The sequence below is a fragment of the Glycine soja genome, chromosome 14 (genome assembly GCF_004193775.1).
Source record: "Glycine soja cultivar W05 chromosome 14, ASM419377v2, whole genome shotgun sequence".
Classification (NCBI taxonomy): Eukaryota; Viridiplantae; Streptophyta; class Magnoliopsida; order Fabales; family Fabaceae; genus Glycine; species Glycine soja.
This window is the reverse complement of record NC_041015.1, coordinates 2725994-2747425: the sequence shown is the minus strand read 5'-3', so window position 1 is coordinate 2747425 and position 21432 is coordinate 2725994. Positions and strand designations below refer to the sequence as shown.

General features: G+C 31.5%; 3 protein-coding genes across 4 annotated transcripts; all 3 read right to left on the bottom strand.

Annotated features, from left to right (window-relative positions):
• Window positions 1-1149: 1149 nt before the first annotated feature.
• LOC114383354 (rhodanese-like/PpiC domain-containing protein 12, chloroplastic) lies at window positions 1150-4658 on the bottom strand. The gene is made up of 8 exons (XM_028343013.1): window positions 4428-4658; window positions 3964-4092; window positions 3754-3845; window positions 3317-3417; window positions 2997-3107; window positions 2489-2597; window positions 1963-2013; window positions 1150-1558 (listed from the first exon to the last, which is right to left on the bottom strand). The coding sequence occupies exons 1-8, from the start codon at window positions 4627-4629 to the stop codon at window positions 1478-1480; spliced, it is 876 nt and encodes a 291-aa protein (XP_028198814.1). The 5' UTR covers window positions 4630-4658; the 3' UTR covers window positions 1150-1477.
• A 1352-nt stretch (window positions 4659-6010) lies between these two features.
• LOC114383550 (protein CLT3, chloroplastic-like) lies at window positions 6011-11116 on the bottom strand. Of its 2 annotated transcripts, XM_028343234.1 has the most exons (10): window positions 10350-11095; window positions 9500-9645; window positions 8969-9006; window positions 8671-8786; window positions 8110-8209; window positions 7988-8023; window positions 7563-7616; window positions 7330-7453; window positions 6869-6994; window positions 6011-6548 (listed from the first exon to the last, which is right to left on the bottom strand). In XM_028343234.1, the coding sequence occupies exons 1-10, from the start codon at window positions 10751-10753 to the stop codon at window positions 6376-6378; spliced, it is 1317 nt and encodes a 438-aa protein (XP_028199035.1). In that variant the 5' UTR covers window positions 10754-11095; the 3' UTR covers window positions 6011-6375. The 2 variants fall into 2 exon arrangements, with proteins under 2 accessions (XP_028199035.1, XP_028199036.1); XM_028343235.1 differs by lacking the exon at window positions 6011-6548 and having other exon boundaries at window positions 7559-7616; window positions 10350-11116.
• Window positions 11117-16149: 5033 nt separating this feature from the next.
• Window positions 16150-19255, bottom strand: LOC114385317 (vesicle-associated membrane protein 711-like). The gene is made up of 4 exons (XM_028345340.1): window positions 18901-19255; window positions 18625-18815; window positions 17793-17956; window positions 16150-16747 (listed from the first exon to the last, which is right to left on the bottom strand). The coding sequence occupies exons 1-4, from the start codon at window positions 19115-19117 to the stop codon at window positions 16660-16662; spliced, it is 660 nt and encodes a 219-aa protein (XP_028201141.1). The 5' UTR covers window positions 19118-19255; the 3' UTR covers window positions 16150-16659.
• Window positions 19256-21432: the final 2177 nt, after the last annotated feature.

Below are 21432 nucleotides of genomic sequence, written 5' to 3'. Positions count from 1 at the left end.
TCTATTTGTGTTGGATGTCGTATCATTCATCAATAATACCAAATCCTTTACCCGAAATTTCTCATAATAATTACAAAAGTTGTAATTTGTGGGAAGCATGTTGAATAGGGAGGATTACCCAGTGTATAAGCAATCAACAAACTGCGAGATCAGGAAGTGAGAGAGAAAGACAATTTAAAGATTTGGAAATTACTTAGCAAAACTCAAAAAGGTTGAGAAAAACAGATTTTCCATAGATATTTTTGTCAAATATTAAGGAAATTCACCTTTCTCTCTTAAACTAATGAAATTAGTCTCTTTTTTTTGTTACATAATGAAATCAGTCTTCCAGGTAACAAAAAATGAATGAATTTGTATTCTATTTTCCTCATCTTTATTTACAAAAAGTTATTTTTTGTATACTGAGCATAAATGTAAATATTATATTCCTAATAAAATCGAAGGAAATTAATCCATTGGTACTTTACAAAGTTTGATTCCACGTTCTAAGCATTTTGACAGAGCTTTTTATATATGGTTCTTCTTTTCTTTTTAACTCAAGCGGTGTTATGAACCTCTCTATGTTGAGGTTGTGCATTTAGTAGCAAGAGAATGGTACGAGACGCGGTGAGCTGAAAATCGGCATTACGTGAAGCATCTGAGGAGGATAAAGAAAATAGGTTAAATTAATTTTGTATCCTCTAATTTATTTTTTAGGTTTGATTTAGGATAAAGTGTGATTTTTTTTAACACCACATTAACTCAATTTAGACAGTAGAATCAAATTTGAATCAATTTTAAAAATTAAAAGACCAAACTTAATAAATAAATAAAAACTAGATGATCAAATTAAACCTCAAAAATAAATTAGAGAAAAAAAATTAATTTAACCAAGAAAATAACATGAGAAAATTGGGTGAGTACAATTATAATGAATTTTAATCTAGACTTATCTCTTCATCTCTCTAATTGGAATTCTCTCATCTCTAAAACGAACCAATATTGTCCAAAAAATATTTGTTTATCACTTCAAAAATTCTGTTACAAAAAACAGCTTGTATTTTTTTATCTATAGGAATCAAAACAACTGGCACACTTGCTCAACCAACTAAACTAGATCTCTTGGTAAAAAAATAATAATAATTAAAGGTACTCAGCCAAGGAACCCTTAACCCAGCTATGATTCCAGCCAGGAATAGAGAGCCATAGTATTGAAAGGGAATTACACAGACAAATAATTATTGGGAAAGAAACCGATAAAACCAAGTAGCAATTACTTGCTAAGAAAATCATAAATCACCTCACAGCCGAGGCAAGCTTCACAAAAACTAGCACTTGATATGTAGCCTCTTACTCTTGATCCAAAATAAATACATGTTCATACCAAGAGAATTCCAATTCCTAAAGGTAACATGGACATCCCACAAAATCTTGCTCTCATGTACAAAGATGGAAAGTAGAAAAGTAAAGGACTACATTTATGGCAGAATAATGTAAATCAATATGTGGGGACTGATGGATCAACCTGGACAGCATAGGCATGGATTCCCCCAGAAAGATTGTATACTTTCCTAAAACCCTGAAAAGTTCACCAATCATTAAATTACAAAGTACAAACAATGACCACTTCACTACAACTTGTGAAAAATGAGAATTAATTCCTAAGTTGGTCAAATCCACTTCCAGATACGAACATTGGTGAGCAATAGGTACCAAAAACCATCATGAGATTTTCTTTGATCAAGTTGAAAGTTGAAACTGTTTATCCATTAGTTGTCTACAGTCTAAAGCATCTCTATCTTGTAAGCAACAAACGCATGTAACATGTCTAAAAGTCATACAATTTTACAGTATAACTATAATTGTCTGAGTGGCTTGGAAGTTGCATTGTAATATCAGGAAGTAAACAAATGATGAGGCAAAACACACATACACACACTTGAACTTGTTGAAGGCCTGACAAAAAGTGGGGAAAAAAAATACCTGTGACTGCAACCACTTAGCAACTTGTAATGACCGCATGCCATGATGACACTGCATTCAGAAGTCAAGATATTGAATGCACAGACACACAAAAGAAAAAACATTGCTAAATCAAACCCAGATTTAATCATTTTGTGCATTGCAGCAACAAGTTAACTGAGCAGTCAGACAGACTAAAATATTAAATAGTAAACTATTCTGACATGAAAGATGAATGAATTTAAAATTCAAAATTATTGCTTTCTTAAATATCTTGAAAGAAAGGCCTCTAAAAATTCAAACTTGGACTGCAAAGGCAGGAACCTATTCAAAGAATTCCAGTTTCAATATTGATCAACTTACAACCTCTAAACCAATAAAGGAGGAGCAGGAGGAGACTAGCAACATGAACAGATCTTTCAGACAAGAACGATAAAGATATATACTCAATCAATTTAGAGAACAGTAATCAATTGGCATTAGTGGTCTAGTTTCCTGGATACCTTCTAATAGAAATGACATCTTGTAGAAGAAAAACTGCACTTACCATGACATATGTATCCTTTTGAGGGTCAAATTTGGTAGTTATTTCAGGCCCCCAGCTTCCAAATTGTCGGAGGGGAAGAACAGTAAATCCTGGCAAAGATGCTTTAGCCCTGTGCATGTTGAGAATGTCATTTAAATGAAGAAAAAACAGATCAGCTACTAAAATAAAAATAAGCAGCATAGGAAGATTCCAAAAACTGCAGAACAAAAGAAAAATAGATGCAAATAAGTGTAAGAGCTACTAAATGAATATCCCAACCAGTCAAATAAAAGTAGATCCCCTTGTTGCCTTTGAGATGTCAAAAGAGCATAAACATTGAAAATTGAAATGCTCTCAAAACTTTCAATTGAACAATATATCTTACTTTCACTTTTTTTTAAGCTTATTGCCAATCATATCAGCTTATAATCACTCGCTTGGTCTATTTACAAACATTTAACCAAATGCGATCAGGCAATAATTCATTTCAATTCAAAACTAATTATGGTTGAAGAAAATATGAGCATACACTTCATCAGGCTCTCGCACATCAATTAATTGTGCCTCATCCAAAAAGCTGGGATCTTGAATTTTCATATGCAGCTCATCAGGTTGAATGTCTTGAAGAATTGATTCTTCCCTATCAGGTAAAGGAGCAAATTTACAAGCCATAAGAACACATGTTGGAAATAACAACAACAATCACCAAGCATTATCTCACTAGGTGGTGTTGGCTAATTGGGTCAAAATAACACCATTAGACTCTATCAAAAGCCAAATTTTCAATAATTTTTCATTGAAATTAAATAAATTAAATCATCCAATTCATAAACATAAGCCTGGAAATACCTTTCAGATAAAACCTGCAGCAGGTGCCATCCAAATTTCGTTTTGCACCTTACAACTTGGTTTAAAGGTGCAGTAAATGCAGCCTCTTCAAATTCAGGAACCTATCACATTTTCACCATCAGACATATTTTCAATCAACCACATAATTGTACTGTTGTAGTAAAATTGGGGGGGTGGGGGGAACAGCACTTCTAGTTCTGTAACCAGATCACTACCTCATATGCTTCCTCTACAGAATCATACCACAAAATTATTGTCAGTTAAGTGAAATGCAAGAAAAAGCATAATATCTAATTTGTCCCTTCTCTCACCTACTTTACACAAGGCAGTGATGAATACCATCTGAAACCGGCAAAACTGCCTTCAAAAAAGCACAAAAAGTTGCAAATTCAAGTAAAGCCTAAAAAACAAGGCTTAATCTAATCTTAAAAGCATACCATTTGTCCCTTTCTGACCCACCCAAGCATCCCTCCTTCTTCTTTGGATGGGCATAGTGAATATTCCACAGCAAGATCACTCAAATCTTCACCTGAACACACAACAACAGATTCTTAGAATGATAAACTTGAAATAAATAAATATCTTCCAAAACCTAACCCCACACATTGGCAGGAGAAAAAGAACTGAATTCCCTCAGTGTCATTAACCTGAAGAGATTTTCTGCTGAAGATACAACAGAAGCTTCTGGTCATCTTCTTTTACCAACAAATGCTGCACCAATATCTCCCTTGGCCTATCACCTTCAGCAGCACCACTAGCCCCAGTGCCATACGAAGCTGAAAAGACAGATTTTTTTTTATGAAAAGTTACGTCTTTTTATGAAATTCTTTTTACCATCTTACAAAAAAAGTGATGATACATAATCTAATGCTATCAGAAACAAAATTCACAAGAAGAAGCATTAAGGGGTTTGCAGAGCACCACTAGCCCCAGTGTCATATGAAGCTGAAAAAAAAAACATTTTTTTTATGAAAAACTGCATCTTTTTATTCTTTTTATGATTTTTTTTTTTTTTTGTCATCTTACAATAAAGTGATGAGACATAATATAATGCAATCAGAAACAAAATTCAGAAAAAGAAGCATTAAGGGGGTTTGCACAGAATGAAGACCTGTTGCTTTGGGAGGCATGAAGAGCACAAAGGGTGAAAGAGGGAGTGAAAGTGGGTGGAAACGGAAGGTTCTGGGGAAAGAGGTGAGAGTGTGAGTGTTGTGAGAGAGAGAAAGGGAGAATAAGAAGATTGAGGGATGGAGGCAAGGTTTTGGAGTTGTCACTCCCACTCTCAACTGACAAACTGATCTCAATATTGACATTGCTGCTATTGCTATTTGTCTGGCCGAAACAATACACACATTGGTTTCACATTTCATTATATATGGGATTTTTTTTTTTCAACAGATGCTAATTATTTATTTATTAATTTCTTTTTACCAGAATGGATTAAAAATATTTTTCTCCTTCTTTTTTTTTTTAAAAAAAACCCAATCATCATTATTATATATCCACGTCAAATGCTATAGACATTTAAATAGTCAAATGCTTAATTTGATATTTTTTATCACTTTATATTATTAATGGAAGACATTTTAATTAATTTTTAATTTATTTTATTAGTTGAAAAAATTATTTAACTGTTTAGTAAACAATTTTTTTTAATAATTTTTAATATTTTTTAAAATGTTATTTGAATTAATATGTTTAGAATATTAGTTTTACCTTTTATATTTTTTTTTTATTTTTATCCTCAATATATTTACTTAGTTTCTTAATTATCCTTTTTAAATACATAATATATTTTATTTTTTTATCATTTTATATTTTTTAGTTATTTCAATAACTAATTTTATCAAACACTAATAATTTTTTATCCAATGTTTTGCTTCCAGCTTCTAACTAATTTTTTAGCTAATTTTATCCAACATAACCTTATTATTATTTTCCTTCATAATAGGTTTTTTTTTCTTTTCTTTTTTCCCTAAATTTAATTTGTTTTAGTCCCTCAATTTCAAAAAAAAAAAAATTCCTCATTATTAAAATCTTAAATTGACTTTGGATTACTGGGATGTTTATTTTTTATGGAAAAGATTAAAAAGAGTATTTTTTGAAATTGAGAACTAAAAAAATTAAATTTAAGAAACAAAAACAAAAACACTCGAATTTAATGATTAAATACATATTTAAGTTATTATTAATCCTTTTTTTATTCACTTAAATATATTTTAGTCTTTGAAGTAAATTTATTTTTGTCCCTCAAATTTAAAATTAAATTTTTAATTCTTTAATTTGAGGAAAGTTTGTTTTAGTCCCTTCTCATTCCAAATACCATTACAGATTTCACTTACACGAACAATGAATTAGTAGTCATTTACACGATAACTCATTCTAATTTTGCATTTTTATTATCCAACTCCTTATCACATATGTTTTGTTTGCAAAGTAATCATTGTAAAAGAATTTGAACAAAAATACAATTGGGTAGAACGACTAAAACAATTTTTTTTAAAAAAATTATACAGTGCTAAAAAGTATTGTTGAATTTTGCTGCACTTTTCTATTATATTTTTTTAGGTTATTATATTTTTATGTGTAACTATTATTACTCATTTAAATTTATCTCATGGGAATTAAGTTCTACCGGTTATTCCTCAAAAAGAAAGATCTAATAGTACTACTTAGAATTTTGGCAAAACAAAATATCACAAACCTGGCAGTGCTTTTTACCAATTTGTATATACTCAATCACTTATTTACTTAGTGGTCAAGAACATGTTGCATCCAAATGGTCCAATATCATTTCCTCAGTCAACAAAGTGACTTTTATTCTCTATTTACTTTCCTTAGCTTACATAAAAATTGAACTTGGAACCTGTTCTATCTATAGTCTAGTCTCTTTCTTACTTAAGCTTAGCTCATAAAAAATGCTTACGAACAACTATTACAACTTACAAGAACACCCTATTTCTTTCTCCTTCTTATAGCCATCTCCTAAAAGTGAACCTGAATTAGTTCCTTGTGGTGTTGTACTATCTGCAATGACATGTCAACTCATTCTAGCCTCTCTAGGTGGAGGAAGTTGAGAAGGAAGCACTCGAGGAACCATTTGAAGGGGTCCAAGCATAAATGAGTAAGCCCAAAATGAGGATAATGGCCCCTGCCATAAAGCCTGTTGGAAGAGAAGAGGCAACACCAAGGTATGGCAATGGCATGGTGAACACGTAGATGGATATTGGGACTGCCACAAAGCCAAATTGCATTAGTTGGGTATGTCTCATAATTTTTCAAAATTGAGTGACTAAAATAAATAAATTTAAATTTAAGGGACCAAAACCAAAATAAATAAATTTAGAGCAAGATGTCCATATAAGCGAGAAATTATTATATGGTTCCATACAAGAACGTTTCCATGGTTCTGATCAATCTTCACTTAATATGTACCCGAATTTTATTAACTTTCTAGTAAATGACCACTAACATGTGTTGGTCGAGGAACATACAGTAATTTCACCAATATAAAGTTCAATATAGTTGTGCTTGGTGAAACAATTAGCATACCTGAAAATGTGGAAGCAAGACAAGATACAACAGCTGAAGAGATCTTGAGGAGATGAAGCAATGCAATATTGAAACCTATGTTTACAATAATAAACAGCAGAGGAAGCAGAGGGGCACCATCACATCCTGGAACCATAAATCAGTTTCTTTCATTTCAATTATCATTAGAATAAGAATAGAAAATGAGAATTTTAAGTCAACTCATCAAACAGATAAATGCAATTCTTCTAGAAATTTTACATGCAGGAAATCTTGCCTTGTGACTTGACTATATAAGAGAAAGATGATCTAGGTAATCTTGCCAGTATGATAACGTGCTTAAAATTGGGTTGAAATATTTAGAAATGACTTTTCTTACAATTTTTTCATAGCTCATTCCTGAAATTTTCACTCTCATTTTTAAGTGGACACCAAACTTACCACTAAAAGATATGACAATATGAAAAGGAAATATAGCTTACCACTTGATAATGTACCAAAATTTAGGAAGCAGGCTGCACCATCTTTAAGGTAGTTTGGTAGTTGACTGAAGGGAATGCCCCATAATTTTGACAAGAAGGGGAGAAGAAGGCACACGAATAGTGCCTACACTAAGCATATATTCTTGCATTTAGAAGTCAATTGGATTTATATAGTAAACACTTCATTGTAATCCAAAAGATGAACATTTCATTAAAGATTGCAGGATACCTACTTGGAAAGCAGATCCGTACGAATTGACAACAAAAAGGTCCATACAACAACCTCCCTATTTCAGATAACATTGAATATTGATGAGTATATTCCATGTCAGGAAAAGAAATGTCAGCTTTAAATAGGACTAGTTTAGCAACAAGCATTTGAAAAGTGAGGTTTGGAAGCTATAGAGTCTCGCATAATAGAATAATGCAAAGTTTAGGTTGGGTAATAAAATGAGTCCATCATGTATCACTAAAGTGAAAGTTTTACATATACTATAATTTAGTAATATTGTTCTCTGCATTATAGTTTGAGGTGCATGTGCTTGTGAGTGCAACAGAAGTGTTATTGCATAATTCAGGTTGTCAAATAGCCCAATAAGAGCATTGAAAGCCATAATTAGCATAAACATGAATTAAAACAATTCACTATTGTGCGAACCTTCAATTTTCGGGATGAATCCAAAAAGATAATTTCCTGCAAAGTATGAAAAGGACAGTGTAACTATAGAGAAATAGTTTGAAGGTTGGGAAAATGCAACAAACATTATAAACATTGATAACCTTCAGCACGGTATCAGCCGCTTGGAGGAAAAATGAAACGATCATCAAAAGACTCCAAAACATACCACCTTCCTTTAATAAATTCCCAGCACCAGCTCCACTACAATAGTAAACAAAGGTATAAATAAGAAGGCCATAGAAAGTAAACACAAATTTCATAAAGCTTGTACCAGACACAGATACTTTATTCAACATGCCTTGGGAGAAAATTCTGTCAGTCCAAGAATTTTGATGTTGTTGTGCAGCATGAAAGATGTAATTAACATTTGAAAGCATTATGTTAAATTTCAATAACAAAGTAGGTTTTTACCAACAAGCAACAATTTTAGACTTCTGAGTTTATAGAACAAACCTAATAGTATCATTAAATCAATTTGTTTGGCAACCTTAATAATAATTGTGTCAAGATGCTTAGACTTTCAGAGTTAGTTTGTTGACAACATTGTTAGTAGACCATGTTCATTACTGTAGCATCATTGTTCAACAATGCTCCCTTTTTGACACTCATAACCTGAGTCACCATGGTCTAAGATCCTTAATAAAATTAGATGTACTACTGACCTTGCTACAGTAACAACTACACCAATGGTTACAAGAAAGCATCCAAGTAATTGGTTGACTTTATATCTTCTCCCAAGAAAAATAATTGACAGGAGTATTTGCCACACTAGAAAAGTCTGCAAGAGAATAGCTCAAATTAACTATCCAGCTTTATTTTACATTTTAATAAACACCTACGCAAGTTGTAAATATATGAGCTAAACACAGATTGTCATCCTCTAGAACAATCACGCAGATGCAACAGTAACAGGAATTAAGAATATATGCCAGAGAGCAATTGACTGCTGATTGGCTTTACCTGAGATAAAATTGGAATCGAAGCTCCAGAGAGAATTGCTGATACAAGAAATAGCACAATAAATTATCAAATTCAGAATGTGACCATTTTCGTGGAGAAATAAAATTATACAACTAAAAGATAATATATATTCTTAGCATCTCCAACTATAGCAGTCCAAGTATTTATGCTGTACATTGTCGACACTGGAAGTATAAGCATTGTAGAGATTGCAACAATTTATTACAAATAATGGGATATTAAATAAGAGTATTTTAGTCAACATATAGCAATATTTTACATCTATGAAATATTCTTTAATCAGTTGCGGTCTGAGTATACACATTCGACTCTAAATCTAATGAACACTAGGGAGGCCTTTCTGCCAACTATTCTATGAAGCAAACTAACACCAACAAAATTCCATTAATGGCCTACTATAGTCTATATAGTATGAATATCAGTGCATCATCACAAAACAAAACAAACTTGATGTACTGATGGAAGAAATTAGAATGAGTTGAAAATGTGATTCAAAGGGTGCAAAGTTACCTCCTGCGGCCATTCCAGTGGCAGCAGCGAGAGCCTCCAATAGACCAACAACTATAAATGGAGCCTTTGGAGCATCTAACATCTCATCAGTAACAATGCCCGCATGGTGTCGAATATACAAAATCGCAAAGTACACTATTACATATCTGAAATCAAATAAGCAACATCAATCAATTTTGTGCTTAATTGTTTGGTTATGCATGTTTCAAAATCAATTCTCTTTCTTGCTGCCTACTTTTTGATATTGAGATTAATTTTTATACACATTTATATTAAGTTGTGTAACAGTTGAAAATTAATTCTGTCAAAATCAATTTTCTAAACATTAACACAAATGGCCTCACAATCACCCAAATCAACATTTGACCACAAAATCACCTTAAAAAAGGAAACTATTCTTGGACACGGAGTGCACAAAAGTTATCACAAAACCATGTGATGATTTTAACGGGTCTAGGTCCACAAGCATAAGGACAACCCGGCAAATTTAGCATAAAAAAGAACACAATGCACATTTCAATTATTCAATATAAATTTTAAGTTCCTAAAAAAATACATTTTGAGTTTAAAAGATATACACATTTATTATAAAAATAATAAATTTATCACATATGTAATTTATTATTAGATTATAATATAAAACACATTACCCTAAATTATACTTTTAAATTACTTATAATAAAAGTAAATATATACAATAATTATATTATATGACAGTTGCCCGGATCTAATTGAATTAGTTAAACAAGAGTACATAATCTTTATTCTAACCGATAAAAAAAAAAAAAAAGACAGTTAGAACCTTAACGTAATTGAGTTAAATTCTACTATCTTTGTCTTTTGTCTTTACCCGAAAGTGGCAAGTTGAGCAAGGAAGAAAGGGTAGTGCTTCAACGGAACCAAAGCCAACTTATACAGAACCCGGTTCCCAACACCCAGCACCACCGTTGCAACCGCCGCCGCCGCCACTTCCACCACCCGGTTCCTACTTCCTACCACCGCATCGCTTCCGCCATCTTCCGCCACCCTCCGATCCTCCACGGCGTAGGAGCAGGGGCCCACCTTCTCCTCCCTCCCTCCGACGTCGTCGGATGTCACCCACGCGCCGCCGCCCACGGTGGTCCCCGCCGCAACCAACCGCATTGGCCGCCGGACGGAATAACCGTATCGAACCGCGCAAATCCCGGCGGGCCGATGGAATCGGAAGTGACCGGCCGGTGCGGCGGCGGATAACCGCCGGCATAATGAAGCCATGGTTTGAATGAATTTTTTTTTGCGGAAAAACAATTCACAAATCGATATAATATAATCAAGAGATCACAAAGACGAAACTTAGTTTTGAGTTGGAGAAATTGAGGAATCAATAGAAGAACATCATTTGTTACTAAGGAATTTGAAGTTTATAATGTCTGCGACAACAGGACCTTGCCTCTGATTTAATTATTACTACACCACATCAATGTTTCTTTACCTTATAATATCAACCACAAATACTATTTTAATCTACCTATATATTTATAAATATTTTCCTTTTTCAAAGATGCTTCCATTTCTGTTGAGAGTGTCCTAATCAACTTCAACACTTTTCTAGTGGAGGAGAAAGTGCAAAGATTTTTGCAATCATACCTTTCTTTTTTAAAAACTGTTTCGTGAGTATTTTGTGTTCTTGAGAATTTTATATTCAAAATTTGACAGTGGTATTAATACCATATTCTTTTTGGTAATGGTTTGTTTTGTTCTTTTGAGTTGCCACAAGGGCAATTATTTTTTGTTATGCACCGTTTGATTGTTGTGTTCAAAGATTATGCCTGTGAAAAGGGATTCCAATTTCAAATTGACTTCTTCTTCACTAGTGGAATGCAATGAACTCTACTCAAAGAAAGATCGTCTTGTTGAATGATACCAAAGGGTTGGTTATCGTCAACTGCCACGTTGTAAAGAGTTACTATCATATCTCTTAATTATGCATTCCCTCTTTTTTATCATCAATATACTATATACTATAGAAAAGAGAGATACTCCATGTTTTTCTACATTTTAAAAAATAAAGAAGTTCAATAAATAATGGGAATATATAATTAATTTTATAACAGAGTAAAATTATTCAAAAGAAAGTGGAGACTAAATAAAAATATTTAATATTTTTTTTGTTTTACTAAAAATTTTGTGAGTTAGATTTTGAGATTTAACAGACTCAGAATAAACTTTATATTTAAATAACGTTTATAGAAATATTTGTAAATTACTTTATTTATTAATAAGGTATTCACATTGATAACACATCTTCACATCATCAATAAAAATATTTACTAAATTATAAATACCAAATGGTAACATATCAGTAAAAATATTTACTAAGTTACCAATACCAAAACTAAGACTGAATCACAAATTAACACTTAAAAAAATTATAAGAAAGAAAAAATAGTCTTTTAAAATATGCCTTTCAAAACTAAAATTAGGATAAATTAAGAGAGGGAAAACGTATTTAATCCTAATATTTTTAATTTCTTTCAAAAAAAATCCTAATATTTTAATTTGACTTTAATTTCTTATAGAATGACTTTTTTGCTGGGTGGACCTGATTTATGCTCTTTCGCACTTTGCAGCGGCTTCTATTTTTTCCCTTTCCCAGAAGTTGATCTTCTCATTTCCCATACGCATTTATTAACCCAATTTGTATTTTAAAATTGGAAAATAAATAAAACGGAAAATAAATCTGAATGCTCTCTTTATGGATACTTTACTTTTATTTTAAAACATATCGCACCACGTACGCAGGAAAATTCTATGATGAAGGGATATTTTTTGTGCATCAGAAAAAGCTTTCTGTGCACTTTTTCAGAAAAAAGAAAAAAGCTTTCTGTGAAGGGATTTTTTTTCTAACAAATAAAAGAATACCGATATAAGATACTTAAGAAAAAATATTTATATTTTGACCAACTATATTTATATTGTAGTAATTAATTTATCATTTTTTCACACATCAAAGAGATTAAAGATGTGAAATAAATTAATTAACGTGACCAAAAAAGATTAAAAAAATATATAAAAAGTATAAATAATATAAAGTTTATATTTTATTCACCATAACATAAAGAAAGCTTTTGCCGATACATATCCAGTGAAGGGTTTACATTTAATAATAAGAAAACTATATTTAACAATTGTCAACATTTATAGATTCCATGATAATAAATAAATCATATATATAACTGAATTTCACATTAGATTTAATTCAAAATCTTAAAACATTAAGTTTTTGAATTTTTTTTACTTATGTGTTATTCAACATTTTAAATTTTAGGGTGAGTTTAATTAGGAGGCAAGTCAACCAAGTTTTCCATTCCCTTATTAAGGCATGCTAGCAATCATGTCTTAAGCATATTTCCAATTGTATCTTTGATGCTATTTTGAATGAAAGGCAATAAGTATATTTTTCTAAAAAAATCATGTTCATTTTAATTCAATGTAAGACTTTTGATAATTACCAGAAATATCTAACTGAGACGTGAATTTATGCAATTATTTTATTTTTTCTTTTATTTAGGGCTTTGTGTATATCTTTTTTATGTGAATAGTTAAGTTGTAATTTGTTTTTTTAAACTTGTTATTTTGTTAGATTGCATATATTTATTGATGGACTATTTTGTAGGATATTGAATTGGATTGAATTGGATTTTTGAAGCAAGGTTTAATGAAAGCTTGAAGTAAAACTTTCAACTCAAATGTACTTAAGTTGAAATTGGAGGATTCAAATCGAAGTTCGTTTTTGGAGAAGATGAAAAAGAAAGTTGCAAGAGGAAAAATAGTTTCAGCAAAATAGTTTTTAGTTTAAGCTGAATTTTGACAGATATGCAGAATTGCAGTATTTGTTTAAATTTGAAGTTTTTTACTTGAGTAGACACTCAATTAAGTATGGATTTTTTGGGTTTGTATAAATAGATTCTCTTATTCTTTTTGAGGGGACGCTTTCTCATGGTATAAAAACACCTCCTTTACTAAAGTTTTTCTTCTGTAACTTTCTTCTTTCATTGTTCTTTCATCTTTCTTGCTTTTGGATGTTATTCATGAAAATGGGTAACTAAGTCCTTCGTTGTTGGGATTAAAATGTATCTAAACCTTATGCTTTTGTGTATTTCTTTTGAAATAGTATTATATATTCATTTTGTTCTTCAATGTTAACTTTTTTACTTATATGTTACATGCTTGTTATTGATTGATCATTCATAGCTTAATTTTTGAATGAGATTTCTATTGGAAAATACTTTCTTTATCTTAGAAATGTGATAAAATATCCATTAAACCTTGGAGCTAGGAATAGGATGAGGCGTAATGATTATCTTTGGGTCATTAAGCTTAAAGCAAGTTTCTTTGTTAAATGTGCAAAAGATTGACATTTAATAGAGGAACTTAAGTCTTTTCACTTAAAAAATTTGGAATTAGAATTCATTTTTGAACTATGAACGATATTAATGTTGGATTACAAGTTGAATATCATGTTTTAGTGTAAAGAAAGTTTGGTTCGGTGATATCTAACCCTGACAACCTTTGTCATCTGAAATTCATATCGTTTATTGTGTGTTTTTCAAAAATCTCAAAAATATCATAACTTATAACTTTGTTTTATCTTTATTGTTAAATGCTATGTTCAAATCATCCTTGTTTATTCGTTAGTTTAGATAGTAAAAATTTGTGATATTTACTAAGTATTGTACAAGTCTTCACGGGAACAATAATTCTTGCTTATCGAATATTATTTAACGACTTGGTACGTTTGTCAATGACTCAACAACTTACTCACACTAATCATTTTAATAATTCTTCCTCAAATATAAGTCTCTTCCACATAGTTTACTTCCCTTTCAAGCGGAAATCTTTCCGTCCATAACCTCTTCATTGCTATGAATCAATCACATGGTGTCATTGTCGGCTCTAATACCACTACGATGAAATACAAAGGATAAACAGTAGGGATCTCATCAATTGTCTACAAGCAAAGTATACAAGTAAACTTGAAAATCACATATAACGTAAAACATTAAGGCATTTGATTTGTAAATTTTTCTGTTATAAAGATAAAGGCACACTAATGTAAGCGCATAACTTTTTTTTCCTTTATTTTGAAACTAAAATAGGTATAAGATCACTTGAAAAGGAAAAGGTCCAACAATGTGTTACTCAATATGTTTATCAACACTCAATATCAGACTTCTTACTTACATTTGCCACTTCTATTTCTTTTCAACGGAGAGAAATTGAACTTTTTTTCCTTCAAAAGAAAATTAAACTCAACCAAAAAAATGTCATTTAGCAACCAATCAATAATGTCACAAATGGCTTTTTATTCATCAATTAGTGATCGAATATGTTTCAGTTGCAAACAATGACAAATTTAATTTGAAAATTAATTTGTCAAATTGCGACCAAAAATTTATATGGTTGCTATGTTTTCTTTTGCAGCGACAGAAATTTAGTCAGTCGCCGAGTTACAATTATAAAGACAATAATGATAATAAATTGTTGTTTAATACTAATGTAATAAATCAATGGTAATACATTATTATATTTTCATGCAATTGATTATTTATTAATAGTTAGGCCACCCGTTGAATTATTTTTACTTTTTTAGTATTAAAGTAATTTTGTTGAGCAGCAAGAGTCTTCTATTCAATTATACAAGTTTAACAACTAATGCAAGTGATTGACATAACAATATCATGAAAAGTAATATAATCAGGCAGTCATTTTCTACCATGAAAAGTAATATAATCAAGCAGTCATTTTCTAGCACAAGTTAAATACTTAAATATATTTTTAATCCTTAAATTTTTTAATCCTTAAATTTTTTAGGACGTGTCTTTTTTAGTCCTCAAATTAAAATATACACTTTTTAATCCTTCAAATTAAAAAAAACTTTTTTTAGTCCTCACATTTTTACCTTTATTTTCTTGGAAATAATGCACAATACATACAGACAGTCTCTTGATTGTAACATGTGAAGACCAATATCAGATATATTGGAAGCAAGTAAAACAGAACAACAATCACAATTCACACAAGATAAAGGGAATTTATTCTGTAAAAAGAACAAGAATGACCTTAAGTAAGGATTACAATCATTAAGTTTTATTAGCTAATATCTACAGTTACAGGAAATCTACCAACAATCACAATACTTTATCAGATCAGATACTGAAATACTAGTTCTATGGGAATGGGATTAGATGGTTAGGAAAAAGAAATGGGCTGGCATTAGCATAATGTTACCTGTCGATGACCATCCCAAACACTATAACTTAGAGAGCATTACAAGGGATGTCACAAGTAGAGCAGGTGCAACATGTCGTAATGTACATGTTTGGTTCAACTTGTTTTAATATTATGTTATATTGTGTAATAACTTTTGAAAAAGGAATTATTTCCTCAAAATTTAGTTAAACTAACCTGCAAGTTGCAATACGAAGACAAAAATGACATAAATTACCAAATCCGTAGATCAGGTTATCAGAAACGCTGTTGCTGATTATAATGACATAGGTCTCTTGCATCACAATCACTTTTCTTTGGACCATTTCAGAATCACCAACGCGAAAAGAAATAAAGTCACGAACCTTCATACTTCACAGTTCACACTTGACACATAAAAGGAACATTAAAACAGACAAAGATAAATTTAAGAAAATATACATTAAGCTTATGTGGCGCACACACATCAATTGGACAAGAGAACCGGGCCGAGCAATTTAAAAATCCCCCTTCACTAAGCTATGAAGGGACACATGGAATTTTAGGTTTACCCTTCCCCCTCTTGAACAAGAGAACATCCATGACATGTTGACAACCTCAAGCTGCAACACTATACATCAATTATAATCTCAGTCATTTTCTGGTTCAATCCAAATCTTTGGGCTGGTAGGAGAATACAATAAATAACATGATACAAAAAAAAAATTTGCCCCTCAAGCCTCGTAATGAAAAATACAACCCAAAACACTTGAATCTATTGCGAGAAATTTACTAGCACAAAAGTGGACAACCCAGCAATTTAAGTTGAAGAAATGGAAGTCTGCATAACAAAGGCAGATGAAAAAGAAGTGACCTCTGCAAGCTGAAGAAGACAAGGAAGCACGCATAAAATTCATTTGCCAATTCTTCACTTAAAAACAAGATGGCAGCGCAGGCCCATGACAAACAAAAGCCAATACAACATAAACTATCACAAGTAGGACGACTATAAGTGCAATCCTGCAACAAGCAACCATTTAGTCAGTAAGACCCAAAAAAATGAGCATAACTATATCTAAAGATTGATTAATAGTATTATGAAGTTGTATGAAGGAAACAAGTTTGTTGCCTACTATTTGAAATAATTCTAAAATAAAACTAGAGATAATTCAAATTTTACTTAATTCAACTCTCACCACACATACTTACATTTATTAATACTAATGACTTCTGTACAATTGATTTTGATAAAATTAATTTTGAACCATTGAGCATGATTAGAATATGTCCAAATTTATAACCATAGAGTTATATTGGCACACATGTTTTTGTTAGAAAGTGCAGGACATGATTTTCCAACACCAAAGCAGAAGCTAGATCTAAGTTTGAAACTGTCTCATTTATTTCTCCATTACTCGGGTATGGGTGTGTTCTAGTTCACTGGATTAGTTTCTATACATTGACGTTGAAGGGTTTGGTAATAAGAAGAAAAATAAAAATGTTGTGGCAATGCACTGTTTATGGGAATTTGTGGTTTGGTAGGAATGCCCACATCTTCAAGGGTGTTCCTAACCTCAACAAGACTGCACAACTCTCCTTCATTGACTAGTTTTTAGGAGCTTTCATTTTTTCTCTGTTTTTTCTCCTCTTTTGTCTTTGCCAAGGATTTCTTATCCCCCAACCTTTTTCACATCTACCTCTTCTAGTCTTCTGTTCTCTGATAATTTTTCTTCTTTTATAATTATAAGAAAAAAATTAACAGTGGAATTATTTCTATCAAGAAAAATGTTTTGGCGCCTTGGGAAGTTTCTACCAACACTTCAAGTTCCAAACCAGAACCTCTACCTTAATTCCCACACATCCAACCACTTAAGTTTAAGCCCAGCTGGTTTCCATCAGAATCCTATCCAATATCTAAAAGTTTACTCTAGATGATTCCAAGGATATTGGTACATATTCCATTTATGAACATCCAGTTGATAATCCAAGAAATAATATAAAAAGGATGGAGAAAAGGTTTCAGATTCATTCTAGAGACTGCATGAGGTTTAGATCAAGAACATACGTAAGCTTGACATTTCTCCACCAGACAGTGCTTCTGAAACGACGAGCTTGTTTCCTGAAGCGAAATGTGTTTCCTTGCATATTAGCAGTTTTATCCACCAGCAATTCCAACCGATCACCTCTATCTAAAACTTTGTCAATGTTTTCTATCATGACATTCCGTACCTGTTCAAGAACCCAAAAGAAAAGAGAACACACGAGATCAGAAAAATGAAGCAAATCAAATAAACATAAGGCCCAATTCAGATAAACTTCTTAACAAACACTTATGAGAGAAGAAAATAAAGAGGTAAAATAAATCAAGCTTCTCTCACAAGTCAGAAGTTAAAATGAACTTATAGTCTGATACAGCTTTACTTTTAAAAGCTCTCTTATAATAACTTCTCTAAAAGCTAAAGTGCAAGACTAGATTTTAACTTACAGGAGAAGTTTGATTTATTTTATTTCTCTATTTCTTCTCGTATAAGTGCTTATATAGAAGCTTATCCAAACTAGACCTAAGTACAAAATGTAAAATTCAAAGTGTATATCAAATAGAAATGCTTCTCATTAATCATTATTAGATGTATTTGTCTCGTTAACCACAAATTTAATGTCTATATTACATTTCTAAGGAACAATTATCTTGTTCATTGGACTTACGCGGTGTTTGAATAGCTGAAAAAGGAAGAAAAGAACTGAAGTTGAATTAAATGCAATTATACTAGTTATTAACTTATTAATTCTTACCATTGCTAGGATTGTTCAGCCACACCCTCACCAGCACAATTAGTTCTCAGTTTTCAATTACTGCATAAAATCGAAGAGAGAGAGAGAGAGAAACGATACGATACCTGAGACATTTCACCTTTGAGACGATTGATCCTATCAGCGTTAGGATCACTGGAGTAATACTCCATTTGCTGACTCAAAATCCTAGAGAACTCCTCGTTCATTCCATAAGGCTGAGCGGAGTGAACGGCGCGTCCGTAAGTCCGCACGAACTTCTGATGAATGTCCTCGAGAAAAGCAAAAGGAATTCTCCCTACAGAAAAAATCAAATTCAAAAATGTTAAAAACGAATAAATTAGGGATTTAGGTTTAGAATTGAACAGATCGGGAAAACGCACTGCCGGCGGTATCGTCGGCCATGCAGAGAACGGTGAGTCCATCGGTGCGTTTGACGTGGAAGATGTAGCGATCCTGAGAGTAAGAAACGTGCATGTCGTTGTTGCCGGGGGTTTTCTCGAGAATTTGACGCGCGATTGCGCTGGCGTTGGTGGTGGTGCCGCTGAACTCCGCCAGCACCACCGATCCGCGACCTACCAGTGCGTATAGAATCCCCATACGGTTTCGGATCGGAGATTAATTGAAGGAAGGAATTATCCACTTCGACACACACAAAACCCTTTTCTTCTTCTTCTTCTTCTTTCTCTTGTGTTCATCCACTGTCACTTTCTTCTTGACTTTTTCCTCTTACAAGCACTCGCTTTATGATTGGAATTTAATTATTGACTTTCGATTTTACCGCCTTTCTAAAAACCAAAAAATGTTCCCCAGCAATTACAGTTTACTATTCAAAATTGTTAATTATAAAGAGTTATCCCATTTACTTTTTATTATAAGTTAAGTGTGTGTTTTTTGCAATTTTTTTTGTGTGGATTCACATCTGGTTTAACTAGTAGACCAAACTAATATCTACCTTTTTTTTCGTATTGCCTTTAATTTACTTTTTTCTTACCAATATTACAATGAAATAAAATACCATTCAATACATAAATCAATTCATATCGGATTTATCTATTTTAAATAATATTAGTCTCGAGTTTAAATGATACATATATAATTAATTTTTAATTCATAATTAGATCTTCAACACAGTGATTGATTGATAGAGGTATTAATTCTTATTCGTATTCAAATATAATTAATTTTTATTTTTTATATATAAATAGTAATTGTCATTCACAATTTAAGTTAACAAGTTACATATATATTTAAAAGTTAATATGTATTTTCAAATAGGAAATTTAATTATGAAAATAATTGTTACTTATATATCTATATGTATATATATAGATAATATTTCATATGAGATTAACTCTATTATGTGAGGATAAAAATAGTTATTCTTATCTATTAAATTAAAATAAAAAATTAAGATAAAAATATTTTAAATTTAAATTAAAATATTATTTACCTATAAAAATTTTATAAAATTTATTAAATAAAAAATTAAATATTTTAAAATTTTAATTTATACAAAAATTGTCACCATAATTATTACCCTAATCGTGTCCATGACCTCCATTTTTATCACCAATAATAAAGTATCCTATTAAAATATTTTCTCTTCTATTGTGTTGTCATCAATATCACACCACTGATTTCCACCCACAATCTAGAGAACATCCATCTAAATTTCTCATCTTCAGAGAATTGTTACAACTTACAACAACCTTAAGGCACTGTAAGTTCCATCTATATTCTAAGCATTGGTCCACTACCAATCATCTTTATTCTTTGGTGAATACTAAATACTAGCTAGTCAAGTATATACTGCTCATTCAGTGGCAAAATAATTATTATCTTAGATTATTTTATGTTATTTTATAGGGTCCACTGGTCAAAACAATATATTCAAAGTGTTCATACCTTGGAAAGGGAAACAAGATCCCTATCTTATTTTTTCCTATGCTGCATTTGCTGTCATGTACCTCCAGCCTTCAGGACTAAGTCGTTTGCTCCCATATTCTTTTTGCGGATCAATAACACTAATGTTTTTGGTTTGTCATTTTGGGTGGGATTTTCACTATTTGTGTCATCAAATTTGGTTATATTTTGGAATCTCAATGAAGTTCCTCCTCCCATGCCATCCAAGAAGTGAGGATCTTGTACCCCAGAACCAACAACAAGATCAAGACATAGAATGCGGTAATGCTTAACACAAACTGATGTAGGCAGTGGTAGATCCACATTATTATGAGAGGTGCAAATGCATTTTTTTTTTTTTTAAATTACATATAAATATATTGAGCTGTGTGTAGATTTTATCCCTCCAATTTTGTGTATTTGATCCCCTGTTCATAATTTTTTACCCATTTCATAATATATATTAATTATTAATTTTTATTTTTTAAATAAATTTCCCCTAACTAAGATCCTAGATCTATCACTGCATGTAAGCATTAAGGATGTTTTATAAAGTTATTTGGAGCATTGCATTTGATGGTCTGTTTATTTAAGCTATGACTGTCAGTGAAAATTGACCTTTTGCTGATACTTGGTGGAACTTTATTTCTCGAAATAATTATTATTGATAATTTTAGAATTGGTATTCTGGTTTTGTTTGCCTCTTCAGCTCTTTTGAATTTTAGTGGAACCTAATTAATCTTAGTAGTATTTCTTCCCCCTTTTGCTGCAAAAAAAAAAAATGGTAAAGAGATAATTGTTTTCATTCTAAGGACTCCAGAATGATAAAGCTTGATAACTCCAACGATTAAAATTAAAATCTCCAAACAACTTATTTTGTGAATGTTTATAAATGCAATTTTGATAACATTTTTTTCACACAATAATTCTACATCTCATCATTTTAAACTTATTGTTCTCTTAATTTTGTTTTGTGTGTTTCCTTCCGTTTTCACACAGATGAATCCTTA

Excerpts from the sequence above, each read along its gene's own strand:
- LOC114385317 (XM_028345340.1), bottom strand. The coding sequence starts at position 19,117 with ATGGGGATTCTATACGCACTGGTAGGTCGCGGATCGGTGGTGCTGGCG. Across the intron at positions 18,816-18,900 it reads GGCCGACGATACCGCCGGCA|GGAGAATTCCTTTTGCTTTT; the intron begins GTGCGTTTTCCC and ends TTTTTTCTGTAG. Across the intron at positions 17,957-18,624 it reads TCAAAGGTGAAATGTCTCAG|GTACGGAATGTCATGATAGA; the intron begins GTATCGTATCGT and ends GTTCTTGAACAG.
- LOC114383550 (XM_028343234.1), bottom strand. The coding sequence starts at position 10,753 with ATGGCTTCATTATGCCGGCGGTTATCCGCCGCCGCACCGGCCGGTCAC. Across the intron at positions 8,024-8,109 it reads CGGCTGATACCGTGCTGAAG|GAAATTATCTTTTTGGATTC; the intron begins GTTATCAATGTT and ends CATACTTTGCAG. Across the intron at positions 7,454-7,562 it reads CGTACGGATCTGCTTTCCAA|GCACTATTCGTGTGCCTTCT; the intron begins GTAGGTATCCTG and ends TGCTTAGTGTAG.
- LOC114383354 (XM_028343013.1), bottom strand. The coding sequence starts at position 4,629 with ATGTCAATATTGAGATCAGTTTGTCAGTTGAGAGTGGGAGTGACAACT. Across the intron at positions 3,846-3,963 it reads TCAGCAGAAAATCTCTTCAG|GTGAAGATTTGAGTGATCTT; the intron begins GTTAATGACACT and ends TTGTGTGTTCAG. Across the intron at positions 1,559-1,962 it reads CTAAGTGGTTGCAGTCACAG|GGTTTTAGGAAAGTATACAA; the intron begins GTATTTTTTTTC and ends TGAACTTTTCAG.